We start from the raw sequence: 15,146 nt of genomic DNA on the forward strand, positions 1-15,146 counted from the left end.
CCAGAGTATTATGCTCTAAGCTGGGAGTTGGGGAAAGTCTTGAAAGTCTTGTGACATTCTTTAAAATGTCAAAAGTTTTCTATACACTGGGTTAAATTTATGCAGTCCAATATACACAGAACTGTAGGTACCTAATAACAGATTTCTGCTTACTTTATAAGAAATGTTCTATGACAAAGAAACATGCATTTTCTACTTAACATAATTGCTTCCTCTTCTAACTCTATTAGCATTTAAATAAAGAACTATTTTACACTTCATTAGATCAGAAGTGATGGTTAAGACTTATAAGAGAGTACATTCCCTGTTATTTCTAAAATAACAGTTTAGAAAACAAACTACAAAATGACTTCTATAAAGCAATGAAGTTGCATTTATTTTTCATTTGCCAAAGGTGGGCTCTGACCAATTAGTTTTTCCATTTTACAGAACCTGATTTAGAAAGGAAAACATTTATGCTCAGAAGAAGTATTTCATTAGCAAGCACAGTTAAAAATGTGTGTTTTTTCCAAAAACATCGGGAAATCACCAGAAGCAAAAGGGTAAGAGACAAATCCCAGATTCCAGCTTAAAAAAACAAAACAAAAAAACACTGTAAGAAATCATTCCTCCTTGGGAAGAAAAAAAAAAAATGGTTGGGTGCCACTGTGGGAAGAAACATCAGCTTAACTGCAGAAGATCAGTTATCCTGGACAGAAGATAGGCCAGAGGAAAGTGATCTGTGTCCTTTTCACTCCTGAACATTATCACATTGTCCCCTGTGCTGTGGAATATGAAAGCAGTATCTACAGCACACCTCTAGCCAAAAGAGAAGGGGTAACATCAAGGTAAAATACTGGAACTTGGCTGAGGTGGGAAGCAAAGTACAGGTGGACTCCCAGTTGGGCAATTACACGACGGTGATAGTACTCACCTCGTATAATTGCTCAGTGAAATCCTGAACAACTAGGAGGTAACCACCATCCAGAGCCTCTCGACCCTGAGGCATGTCCCTATTTGCCTGAGACCACGTGGAGAACCAAAACCTAGAACACAGGTTCTTCACCAGTCCTAAACCAGACCCCCATCAAAACTCATCCTCCCAAACAAGTGCAACATTGGCCCAAATAGCTGTTAGTTCCAAGGGAATATAAGCTCACAGCAGAAAATAATAAGATGTCTGAGGAGTGCAAGTACCATGAAAGAGCAAATGAAAGCAGAATTAACAGACCAAAAAAAGACATTTAAAATTGGCAAATTAAATGTTGCTAGAGAAAAACTGGAGAACACTGAAAACATGAGAACAAAAATCTACCAAGTAGGGGCTTCCCTGGTGGCGCAGTGGTTGCGCGTCCGCCTGCCGATGCAGGGGAACCGGGTTCGCGCCCCGGTATGGGAAGATCCCACATGCCGCGGAGCGGCTGGGCCCGTGAGCCATGGCCGCTGAGCCTGCGCGCCCGGAGCCTGTGCCCCGCAACGGGAGAGGCCACAACAGAGGGAGGCCCGCGTACCACAAAAAAAAAAAAAAAAAAAAAAAAAAAAAAAAAAAAAAATCTACCAAGTAAAACCAACTGGAAATATTATCATGAAAAATATAACAGGAGAAATAAAGAATACAATAAATTGACTGAATAATAATAGAAACAAAGGAGAAATTCCTGAGGAAAAACTGGTAGAAGAACTTCCCCAAAATATATCTGAAAGGGATAAACAGAAGCAGAGAATGAGAAGAAACAGGTAAGACAGAGGATTGGAAGAGAGGAAAGATATACGTAGAAATAATGACAGGACATCTCATAATTAAAGGAAAATGTAAAATTTCAGATTAATAAGAGTTCATGAAGTACCAAAGAGAATGAACACAAAAATGCAAATTCCTAGACTACTCCAGACCAACTGAATGAGAAACTTGGGAGTGTGGCCTAGCAACCTGTTTTAACAAAGCCCTCCTGGTGACTCTGACGCAAAGTTTGAGAACCATAGCTCTAGTGCTTCTGGAAGTTTATAATCCTCTGAAAATTACATGTAAAATTTGCTATTTAAGTATATCTTTCTGGGGAAAATGTCCATACCTATTATCAGATTCTCAAAAGAATGTTAACAAAATTAGTATCTATTTGTATTAGCTCCGCAGTTTTCAAAGTGTGGTCCATGGACCCCTGGTGGTCCCTGAGACACTTTCTGGGGGTCTGAGAAGTCAAAACCATTTATAAAATAATATTAAGATGATTTTAGCTTTCTTACGGTCAAGACAGTTATAGTGCAAGATCTGATAACATCACATGTTGGACATTTGGAAAATGTACTCATGGTGCTCATGATAGTGCAAAAGCAATGGTAGGTGAAACTGTTGGCATCTTGGCATGAACCAAAACAGTGGCACCAAACTATACAGTCATTGTATTCTGTAGAGTTGACATACATGGACATCTATTAGTCATTGCATTTTTCACCACCAGGCCCTCACAGTTTAAAGAAAAAAAAAAAGCCACCAGTTTCACTTAAGAATGTCCTTCATGAAAATGTAAATATTAATTTTATTAAATTCCAACCCTTGAGTATACATCTCTTTTAATATTCTTGTGGCAAAATAAGAAATACACATTAAGCACTTCTGCTACACACCAAAGTATGGCTGTGTTGAGGAACAACACTTATGAGGCCGTTTGAGCTCAGTCTGACCTGTGTATTTGGCAAACATTTTCTCAAGAATGAACAAAGTGAGCCTGTCACCTCAAGGAAAACAACAAACAGTATTTGCTCCCAATGATAAATGTGAGCTTTCAAGCATAAAATGAGAATTTTGTAAAACTTGCATCTGCCACCATGAGCTTAAAAGTTTCTCGATACTTAAATGTGTACAGCTATAAAATTCATTTATATAAGATAGAACAATGGATTTTCATTTCATACATAACAGAGTATGAAAAATTTATTGATATGGCTTCAGATTCCACATTGCAACTAACCTTTAAGAAACTACTACTTGTCAAGTCTGGGTGTAGTATCAAACAAAAAAATCTAAGATTATCTGAAAATGCTATTAAAATATTCCTTCCTTTCCAACTACATATCTGTTTAAAGCAGGATTTTGTAAATATACTTCAATCTACATAATAAAGCACAACAAATGGCATGCAGAAGCAGATGAGAATTTGCCTGTCTTCTATTAAGTCAGACATTAACATGACTAGCAAAGTGTAAAGTAATGCCTCTCTTCTCATTAATCTGTTTTAGGAAATAGTTACTTTTCATTGAAAGTGTGATTTACTCTAACAAAGAATAGAATTTATTATTTTTTTATTTTCTCAGTTTTAATTCTTCATATGATAAATCTCCATCAATATAATATATATAAACAAAAACTCTTTCAATTATTTTTATGAGTGTAAAAGAGTCCTGAGATCAAAAGTTTGAGAACTACTGCATTTTGACTATAAATTTTTGCAAGGGCAGGAACTGATGCCATTCCATCATCTTCCTCCTTATAGCACTTATATTTATTGAGTTGTCATTGAACCACTATAAAACCTTAGGATTCGTGCCAGATTCCTGAAAAAAGACCAAAGGGGGAAAACACACTATGAAATTGTCTCAATGACTGTTAATTAAACAAGCTGCGTGAAGTTCTTTTGAATTTCCATAAACTCCTCATGAATACTTAGTTTCATACTGCCAAAGAAGGACCACAATGACTCTCAAAAATGTGAATTAACAAGAGATGAAAGGGTATCCTCAATGTAGCGCTGCTAAATATGCTACTTTCCATACTTCATGTTGGTAATATTAAGAAATGAGTTCTCTCTAAGAACAATAGAGAGACCATAATGCACACTATGATAGACATCCATCCCCATTTTAAAAATTTTAATTGTAAATACCTTTAACATAAAATTTACCATCTTAGCCATTTTAAACTATCAGTTCAGGGGCATTAAACTTTCAAATTGTTGTGACTCCCATATGCTTTATTTACTGTTCATAATGGTTTTTTTTGCGCTTCCCTGGTGGCGCAGTGGTTGCGCGTCCGCCTGCCGATGCAGGGGAACCGGGTTCGCGCCCCGGTCTGGGAGGATCCCACATGCCGCGGAGCGGCTGGGCCTGTGAGCCATGGCCCCTGGGCCTGCGCGTCCGGAGCCTGTGCCCCGCAACGGGAGAGGCCGCAGCAGAGGGAGGCCCGCATACCACAAAAAAACAAACAAACAAAAAAAAAATGTTTTTTTTCTTGACTGCTTCCATGAATCAAAGCATACAGCAGCTTATCTTTGAGATTTTTTAACAAATTTAAGTAGTTTTTTAAAGAAAGGAATTGCTAAGATATCCTTCTTCTATTAAACTATGAGGTTCTTCAAAGATTACTTCCAATCACACTTTTTATGTTTAATTAGCAACTGATCAAAAGATCAGAGTCCAATATTCTATTAATCACAAATGTTCCAACAGCCTACTTACTAAAAGCACGGTCTCAATCAAATCCTAGTCATGTTTTAAGAGAGCATCTATATGCAGTTTTGCTTTATTTTAAATGCCTAGGAAAAAAGCTAGGGGAAAAGATGCCAAAAAGACTATTATTAGCTGCACTGGGGTAATGAGATGATGAACTACTTTCTACTGTACCTTCCAAAATGTGTACAATTACTTTTATTTTCAGAAAACAAATTTGAGAAGGCAATATAACAAACTGTCAAATAATAAAATGACTCAAAAGAGTTTATTTCTTACTGCTACCAACTTTCTATTTGAGTAGGATTACCCAGACAATTTTAGGACAGTCAGATAGGGGTTTAAATCTGGCTCCATCACTTCACAGCTATATGACCTTAGACAAGACACCCTGAGTCTCAGTTTCTTCATCTGTAAAACAGAGTTAAAACCTATCTCGTGTGATTGCTGTAAGGATTAAATAACACAGGGAAAGTGCAAAATTCACTTGAAAGCTTTTTTGTTGTTATTTTTATTAGTTTTTACTATTATTTAGCAACAATATCAATACTAAATTTATTCATTTATATGCCAACAGAGCAATGAAAGCACTTTGATGACAAAGAACTAGACTAATGTATAAGAATTACCATTTACACATTTAAGAAAGACAGAATATCAGAAATCAGAAGTGTTAACTTACAAAGTTCATCTGCTCAAATATTTATAGAGCACATACCATGAACATTTCACTAAATTAAACATGGAACTTCTCCTATTATTTACCTCAAATTTATCTGCTTTCATAAAATTCCAACAAGGTAACAGCTACACTTTCCTAATGTTAAATTTTGTGGATATTTTTTTGGGGGGGAAGGGCAACCAAGTTTCTGATAGCTTGCTAAAAGTTTTTTAATTAGTTCAAAAGGTTTTTTTGTTTCTTTCTTTCCAAAAGAGAACGTTTTCCTGCAAAGACAAAAGCATAGCTTGGCATCTCTTCTCAAGATATTAGAAAAAAATAGCTAAAATGTAGCTATCAACTGTAATCCCATGTCATTTCTTTCTAAAAAACCCATTTTCCGTGTCAACATGAGAAAAACCTGAGTTTTGGAAACGGAGAACTACATATCTTATTTATTCACAAGATGGATGAGAACATCAAAATGGTTTCTATGTTTGGTGGATATACCAGAATGAAGGTATCTGATCTTTATGGCTCATAATATACATACATATATCCTAGTTTTTCCAAAGCATTACAGCTGGGCATCAGGAGGTTTAGGTTATTTTTAAACCATACCTGATGATACAGGGACCTTGGCTTCAAAGATCTGGTCAATCAGTAAATTTAAAACAATTTTTTTTTTCAGTTTGTAGTTAATAAAGATTGTCTGCTTCATTTTTTTTTAATCTACCGCAATGAAAAAAGTTGCAAGTCCACACAAACAAACCAACAAACATCTGCCACCAACCATTAGTTTAGTGTTCTACTGAAAAGGCAAAAAGAGGAAAATTTACATCACTTTATTTCCCCTTTTTCTACAATTAAAACAAAAATGACAAATCTTAACTGAATAGGGAGCTGATACATTCCAAAAAAAGTCTCAAAAAAAGAAAAAAAGGTTTACGCTCACACTACTTTAATTTTAATTTTATACACAGATTCCTGAACCAACAGGCAAAACAAGTTTCCACTTGACAAAGAACCCAGCAATTCACTGCAGGGAAAAGCAATCCTGAATATCTGATGAAGCCTTAAAAGGAAAACCCAGTAGGCACACAAAAACAAAACACTCATAACTTTCCTCAATCACTCAAAATCAAATGATTTTTAGAAAATGAACCTCAAAGTTATCTTGAGCACCTAGGCTTTAGTATAAATCCCCCAAACACCCACACTACTCAGTTCTTATTATGAATCCACGTTGATGATACAGGTATTAGGCCCCCCAAGATCAGAGCTACATCCCACGTTTCTGAGTGTTCCTGTCAGAAGAATAAACATAGACCAAAGTAACTTCAAGTACCCTGACATACAGGAAAAATAAGAATTTAAGAGGCTCTTGTGTCTTCAATTGTATCTCACACATATTTTACAATCAACTACCAGAAACATTTCTTTGTCCATGAAGCAAAAGCAGGCTATTAAATACATTTAAGAATAAGCTACTCTAGTGTTTTCAACTGCATTTCATCGCAAGACTCATGATGATGTTAATTCCTTCCTAAAACCTAATACTAAAATAAAATACATTTTCTTAGCATGATTTACATTCCTTGACCACTTTTCTTCTCCTGGGCTCTAAGCTTAAGATACCTTTTTTTTTTTTTTTTTTTTTTTTTTTTGCGGCACGCGGGCCTCTCACTGCTGTAGCCTCTCCCGTTGCGGAGCACAGGCTCCGGACGCGCAGGCTCAGCGGCCATGGCTCACGGGCCCAGCCGCTCCGCGGCATGTGGGATCCTCCCGGACCGGGGCACGAACCCGCGTCCCCTGCATCGGCAGGCGGACTCTCAACCACTGCGCCACCAGGGAAGCCCCAAGATACCATTTTTTTAAAACATATTTACGCTCACAACTTGGTCCTTAAAGATATGTCTTCTATTCTCCAGATATATTTCTCTGGCCTTTTAACTGACAAAGAATCACGTCTGGTTTGAAAGGAAGGCACATCTAGCCTGTGACCTATTCAGTTCCTTGGGAACAAAAGGGATGCCCCAGGGGAGGAAAAAAAAGGCAGGTGACTAAACTTCTTGTTATTAAAACTTCTGTGTAGGGCTTCCCTGGTGGCGCAGTGGTTGAGAGTCCGCCTGCCGATCAGACTATGAGGAAGACATCTTATCTATAAAACGCCCTTTAGCATAATGTCTCTGGTAAGGACTCTCTAGAAAGTGGCATGTAGGCTATATAAACTAAGATATAAAATGATGTTTCATAATTTAAATGCTACTACTGTAAGAGATGATCCTGCAAACCTTCCTGTGAGACTTCATCTATTCTAGGTCAGACCTGCATGTCCAACATGAGGAGGAAGGACAAGGGGAGTTACCCTCAACATCTCAGACCTCTAGTTTTATCCTTTAAATTACTTAGCAATTAATTTCTGTAAAAATGAGCGGTAGAAAAACAATGAGGTCAAATCCCATGTAAAGTTCTTATAAGAAGAATTTGAGCAGAATAGCATCCTTATAGACAATATACTAGAAGAAAATGCCCCAAAAAGACAAAATTATGCTCTACTATTTCAATATTAGCTAAAAGACAATGTGAAAATGATGTAAGATATGAAAAACTAGCATATGTGAATTAGAAATAAGATGACAGAACTCAGAAAATAATTCAAAATAAAAGAAAAAGTTATTCCAGAAGTAAAGACTAAACAAGAAGGAAAACAAAAATGAAAAAAAAAATACCACAAACAATGTCTTATGACAGGGATCAGCGAACTACAACACTTGTGCCAAATATGGCAACCACATATTTTTATAAATAAAGTTTTATTGGAATATAACAATACCCATTCATTTATGTATTGTCTATGGATACTTTCATGGCACAAAAGCAGAGCTGACCAGTTGACACAGTTTAAAGAGAGACCACAGAGGGCACGAAGCCTAAAATATTTACTGTCTGGCCATATATAGAAAAACTTTCCTAACTCCTGCCTTATGAGAAATGAAAGGTAAAAGGGGAAGACCTAAATAGATATTTCTCCAAAGAAGATATACAGATTGCCAACAAAAACATGAAAGGATGCTCAACATCACTAATCATTAGAGAAATGCAAATCAATACTACAATGAGGTATCACCTCACACCGGTCAGAATGGCTATCATCAAAAAGTCTACAAACAATAAATGCTGGAGAGGGTGTGGAGACAAGGGAACCCTCTTGCACTGTTGGTCAATCCCACTACTGGGCATATACCCTGAGAAAACCATAATTCTAAAAGAGTCAGGTACCACAGTGTTCATTTCAGCACTATTTACAATAGCCAGGACATGGAAGCAACCTAAGTGTCCATCGACAGGTGAATGGATAAAGAAGATGTGGCACATATATACAATGGAGTATTACTCAGCCATAAAGAGAAATGAAATTGAGTTATTTGTAGTTAGGTGGATGAACATAGAGTCTGTCATACAGAGTGAAGTAAGTCAGAAAGAGAAAAACAAAATGGTAACACATATATATGGAATCTAAGAAAAAATTGGTTCTGATGAACCTATGAGCAGGACAGTAATAAAGACACAGACATAGAGAATGGACTTGAGGACATGGGGAGGGGGAAGGGTAAGCTGGGACGAAGTAAGAGTAGCATTGCCGTATATACACTACCAAATGTAAAATTGATAGCTAGAGGGAAGCAGCTGCATAGCACAGGGAGATCAGCTCAGTGCTTTGTGACCGCCTAGAGGGGTGGGATAGGGAGGGTGGGAGGGAGACGCAAGAGGGAGGGGATATGGGGATATATGCATACGTACAGCTGATTCACTTTGTTATAAAGCAGAAACTAACACACCATTGTAAAGCAATTATACTCCAATAAAGATATTAAAAATAAAATAAAATAGTATAATCAAGGACCTTGCCAGACAATGGAAAGTATAGAAAGATTCCCATTCCAGGACTAAAGCATTCTGACTCATTTTTTTACCCACTGATGGGCAACAGTTTAGAGGACATAGTGGTTTTTTTTTTAACTAGAAACTACATTTGTACAGTGAAGTGGGGGGAGGGACAAGTATGGACATGCTGAAAAAAATCAGGAGAAAAAGAAGTGAGTCAGGCAACCTCTACATAGTTAAATGTGTGTTGATGTAGAAACCACTCAAATCAAAAGAAAGCATAAAACTGCCCTACATATTTTGCTGGTTTTGATACTGAAGTACCTCATATTACATGTCCTAATTCAAGTCATATGTTAATTAATGTTAACCATTAAAGTTAACCAGGAAGCCTATTTCAAAATTTCTTCAGTTTAAAGTAAATACCGTAAAATTTCAGGATTCAGTGCTTCGTTAAACCTTTTTTTTTTTTTTTAAATAAAGACGTCATCTGAACTTTTCTTTAAAAAGAGACGTCATCAGAATACACTGGTCCTTTAACAAAAATATATCACTACTAGGAACTGAACTCAGGAGATATATCATTCTAAATTAATGCTATTTCTAAAGCTTTGACTACTATCCTTTGAACAACAGAAAACCAGGGTCAAGGATCTTACTTGTAGAAGAAAAAGTCTTATATAAACTCTAGTCAACAATAAAAGACTGGATCATTTTGATATGGCTATCTTAAGAAGGTATTAGAAATAGTACTTTAAGAACCTGTATCAACAGTGGAAACTGAAGACTATGTTTCTAGTTGTGGATAGGGTGATTCCATTATTAATACTGTCTCTAAGCCACATTTTAAACTAATAATTATCACAACCCACAGTGGGATAGAAAGGATTCTTAATTCTGCTGCTGGAAAGAATTATGGTTAAAAAAAAAAGCATAAGGATTTAAATATGAGTATGAGTTCTTACCACTTCAGAGAGCCTTAAAAGTGGTTTCATTTCATTCTATAGAACTATACTTATATTTAAATGGAAATAAAGGCATTAATTAACATTCTTCCTTCCCATCTTTGCTTGGCTAGCTTGGACTCATCCTTTAAATCCCTGTTTTAAACAATCTCTTTAGAAAGACTTCTTCTTTAAATGATCTAAAATCAGGAGAGGAGTCCTTACTGCCTGCTCCAAAAGAGAGTATAGTGTACTTTTCCTGTCACTCTAGGTTATACACTTTGTGGGTTTTGTTGTTGTTGTTATTTAATTCCCCCCCCTAGACTGAAGCTCCATAAGGGTAAGGACTACCTGCCACTTGAAAATTGTGTCAGTATTTAACACCAATCTATGATAAGTAATAAAAGATTTGTGCAACAAAAGAACTACAATTTTTAAACCTTTCCATCCAAGGGATTGTACCAGTTTTCTATCTTTAAAACAGTTCTTCCATGACATTCAGTGACTAGCGTTCTAACCAACTAATAGTCAACTGAGAATTACTTTTAATTATCCAGGCTACACATGATGGAGAAGACTAGATTTAACAAAGCTTTAATGCTTTAATGCTAGGAACACAAACATGAAAACATGGTAAATGGACTACAGGGTGTTGTGCTTTTAGACCATGGAGAGTTTTACTGTTTTTGTTCTGTTTTCCACACTGAACTAAAAAAAATTATTTTTTTCCTCTAAAAAAGCCAGTTCAGGATTAGGTTCTCATAACTACAACGTAATTACAGGATTGTTTTACTGTTTGTCTTCTAGCTTATCCGGGTACACATAAAACTAAAACAGAATATAAACTATCTATTGTGGCAAACAGAAGATGTGATTTGGGAGATAAGCACTATTTTATGTGTGACTAATCCTAAATAAGTACATTATTACCCAAATTAATATTACTTGTAATGCAATATTGTGAGAAATGACAAGATTTGTGAAACAATGTGTTAAAATAGTCAAATATGGAATAAAGTCTGCGAAAGCAAAAGGTCTCGTTTCATTCATTATAGAGCTATCATTTGGCCTAAAGAAAAAGAAATGATTTTTCATCTAAAATAAGCAACACCATGAGCATGCACCTACTTAAATGGAAGCCTGTTTATGATTCAATTCACTACATTCCTAACAGTAGTGGCTACATTTCAAGAATGGATCCAGCCATCTAATAATGATTTCCTGTAAGTGTTTCTCATATTGTTGATCATGACTCATTAATGGGATCACAAACAGCATTTGTAAGAAAGGATATGGAATAGGATATAAAATATCAGAGTGCAACACATGTAGCAAGGGATAGAATTGTTTCCTGAAATTTTGATTCAGTTTGTGTGTGGATGACACTATATTGCTAAGTATGGGCTGCAAAAAAAAAAAAAAATTGTGAACACTATTCCTGGAGTATATGCCCCCAATTACTTCTTCCCCCAAAACAATGCCAAAGTAGAAACTCCATCAAAATTACTCACAAAAAAGAAAAGTGACCTTAAACCTGGTATAAGTTATAATTGTTTAAACCTGATTTCACGAACTCTAAAATCAAAGTTTAAATCCAGGTTCCAATACTTCTAGTGAACCTGGGCTTATTTAAGCAGTATGTGCTCCACTTGTGTCATCTATAAAATGAAGATAAAAATATTTTCCAAGTTGTGGTAAAAATAAATAATGTATTTAGTAAGTTCTTAACATATGCTTTACCATTAACAGAAAAAACTGAAGGAGTGATATATTAGAAACACAGCAAGAAACTTAGCAGAAGTTATCTTCAGGGTATTATCTTTGATGTGTGTGTGTGTGTGTGTGTGTGTGTGTGTGGTGCTTTTTCATTGTCTGTATTTCTATACTACATTAATTTTACAATGTACATACAACATATACATTTTTAATGTAGCGTTTCTAATGTATATAACATTACCTTTATTTTTTTAATTTATAAATTTATAAATTCATTTATTTATTTATTGGCTGTGTTGGGTCTTTGTTGCTGTGCGCGGGCTGTCTCTAGTTGCAGAGAGAGGGCGCTACTCTTTGTTGCGGTGCGCGGGCTTCTCATTGCGGTGGCTTCTCTTGTTGAGGAGCACGGGCTCTAGGCGTGCGGGCTAAGTAGTTGTGGCACGTGGGCTCTAGAGCACAGTCGCATGGGCTTAGTTGCTCCGCAGCATGTGGAATCTTCCCAGACCAGGGCTCGAACCCGTGTCCCATGCATTGGCAGGCAGATTCGTAACCACTGCACCGCCAGGGAAGCCCTACCTTTATTTTTAAAAATATCAATAGTAGGTATCTAGGCAGTGAGATTATGGTCCTTTTTGGTTTATATTTCTCTGTATTTTATAAAAATATGTTATGTGTTTTTAAAAGAAAATAGTCAACTACTTGCTCAAAAAAAAAAGACAAAAGTGTGTAGTGGTCCAGTGTTTAGGAATTAGCATTCTGGGGGGAGAACTTACGCGCCAGATGCTTCTCACTAAATCCTCACACAACCTCAGTATATCACTTTTGCCCAAGAGAAAATGGGGGCAATTGAGATAAGGTAAACTGTCTGTTACACAACTAACAAACAGCAGTGTCCATAACTTCAAAGCCTATATTTCTTCCGCCATCACATAATGCATCCAAATAGTCTTCTCCAGTTGTTTCATACAGGCACCTTTCGATCTACCCAGCTGGACTGTAAACTCTTTGAAAAAGGGGGGAAAGTTTCACTAACTTCATTTTTGTCTCTCATTGGCTCACTAAGACTAAGATAGCTACTTCTACACTTGTCGAGTTACATTAAACTTCTTTTGCTCTATACCGTCCTCCTGGGGCCTACTCTTGCAAAAACGAAATAAACTAGCAAACAAACGACAAAACTACTCTAAGACTGTTCAGATCTAACTTTATTCCTGCACACTCGTAACTGAAAAAGTTTTAAGTATACCCATATCCTGAGTACCAGTAAAGGAGTTTAGGGATGAGTTCAAGGATCACTGTGCAAACACTAAAAAGAATGGATCCACACGTTCCCCTACCACGCCCCCCATCACCCAGGCACCACCTAAAGAAAGGAACCTCAAGTCTTCCCGAGAAGTGTGGAAGAACCATAACCACGCCCCCATTGTTCCATCATAATAACTAGTTTTCTTTCCCGACCCGGACCCCCGTCCCCAACACCAAAACCCTTCATAAACAATTCAAAGTCTCTGACCTGCAGCGAAGTGCAGGGGAGAAGACTTCCGGCCGGCCATGTCCTTAGCATTCACGTTTGCTGCGTCCACCAGCCTCTTTACCCGGGACACGTCCCCATTGCGACAGGCCTCCAACAGTTCCCGGAGGGCCCCGCTCACTGCTGGGACCCCTGGCCCAGGTCCTGCTGCCCCAGGTCCCAATGTTGCTGTGGTGCTAACTCCGGCCGCCTCGGGGCTCTCCGTCAAGCTCGATCCGGGGGAGGATGGAGAGGAAGATGAGGAAGAAGTCGGGGAAGAAGAGGAAGACGGTGAATTGTTACTGCCACCGCCGGCTGGGCTGGGAGCGACCCCGACAGCAGATGAGGCAGGAACAGCCGGGACCACGGGAGCGGCGGCGACGGTACAGATTGTGCTCGTGGTACTGCAACAGCTGGTACTGTCAACAGGGTCCGGGGATCGGGGCCTGTCGGGCGGATCCCGACTGCCATCCCCCTCCGGCAGCGCTAGGCCGTGCCGCGGGGAGGCGAAGGGGGCCAGGCCACCCACCGTAGGGGAGGCTGGGGTGGTCCCCGGGACCAGGCCGGGGCTGAGTGGGGGGGGAGGTGGCGGCGGCGGCGCCGAAGCCCCTGGGGCGGGCTGGAGCTGTTGTTGATGATGGTGGTGATGATGCTGAGAGCGACGCGACGCCGCCATCTTCGGACTCCCCCAGCACTGTCACTGCGGCAACGGCCCCACCGCCCGCCCTCACTTCCGACTGCTGGACCAATTAGCACCCAGCGCACAGGAAATGATGCTGGGAGCGGTGGGCGGGGTCAAAGAGTGGGCGGGAAGTATTGGGAGCTCCGAGAACCGCCGCGGAAGGGGGCGCGGCCCTGTAGCTGAGGGGCGGGCTTTGTGACTCCTTGGCGGGCTGGCCGGGGAGATTTGAAAGCTGGAGCCAGCCTAGGCTTAAACGGGAAGCCTTTCTCACTTTTCAGCCTGCTTACCTTGCCCTGTTCCGTTCAGTTGCCAGGTCTTCTTCAGTCTTCCTTTTCTTGCTCCAGAGCCTGCTATTGAGGTGGAACTCTGTGCAAGGTATGTGTCGTTTATCCAATATCGAGTGCCTTTGTCTGAAAAACGGACTAGTATCTACCTCACAGAATTGTTAGCGGGATTAAATCAGCTAACATATACAAAGTGCTCTGTACGTTAATAAAACACAACTATAATTAGCCCATTGGTAAATTTTTTTTGAAATGCAATCTTTTTCCCCTCCCCCCCTCCAGTTAATCCCTTGGTCTCTCTATCCCTTCTCTATGAGAGTTCTCACTTTATGTATTGTACTTCGTTAATATCCCATATTAAAATAGTGGTTCGGATTGCCAGGACTGAAATTCAAGCTCTGTCGTGAACGAGCTGTGTGAATTTGGGCAAGCTATTTAACCCCTCTGTGTCTCAGGTTCCCCTCTGCAAAATGGAATTAATAGTTCAATAAATGTTAACTATTAAAATTGTGGTTTCTTCTATTCTATTATCTCTGTACTTTTATTTCTCACCTTAAGCTTGACACAAATAACTAGGAATATGTTCTTTTCTTTTGAATTCTTTTTAGCTGACCTTCTTATGTCTGTTCCTCTCATCCTTCCTCCCTCCCCCTCCCAAACTAAGATAAAAACCTGACTGCTCTCCATCCATCACTCACCTTCAGAAGCCATTCTTCAGCAATTACTTTTTCTCTTTTTCCTCTGCCTATACCTACTTTTTTTGTCTACCATCAAAAGAAATGTACCAATGAATGGGATAATCTCAGTAAGGTCTGCATTTCCTGCCTCCTGTTTAATAGTAAACTAGGCATTTTGGAAATTTAGACAAACAGCATTATTCCAAGAGAGTGGACACAAATGGAGCTTCTGTGTCTTAAGAAAAGCCCAAGATTTAGATGGGTCAAGTAGAAATTTCGCTTCGCAGAATACTAAACTATGTGATAAATTGTCCTTTCACGTGTTCATTATGAAATATAAGTGTGATGCTAATATTCCCATCCAC

At 38.6% G+C, this 15,146-nt stretch overlaps 1 protein-coding gene across 1 annotated transcript in view; it reads right to left on the bottom strand.

The window, feature by feature from the left end:
• TNKS (tankyrase) overlaps window positions 1–13,858 on the bottom strand; it is a 189,384-nt gene extending 175,526 nt beyond the window's left edge. The window contains exon 1 of the mRNA XM_024131525.3: window positions 13,142–13,858. Coding sequence (XP_023987293.1) covers window positions 13,142–13,814 — 673 coding nt within the window. The 5' untranslated portion in view covers window positions 13,815–13,858. The remainder of the gene's footprint in view (window positions 1–13,141) is intronic.
• Between the last annotated feature and the right edge of the window lie 1,288 nt (window positions 13,859–15,146).

This window comes from Physeter macrocephalus, chromosome 20, assembly GCF_002837175.3.
Source record: "Physeter macrocephalus isolate SW-GA chromosome 20, ASM283717v5, whole genome shotgun sequence".
Lineage (NCBI taxonomy): Eukaryota > Metazoa > Chordata > Mammalia > Artiodactyla > Physeteridae > Physeter > Physeter macrocephalus.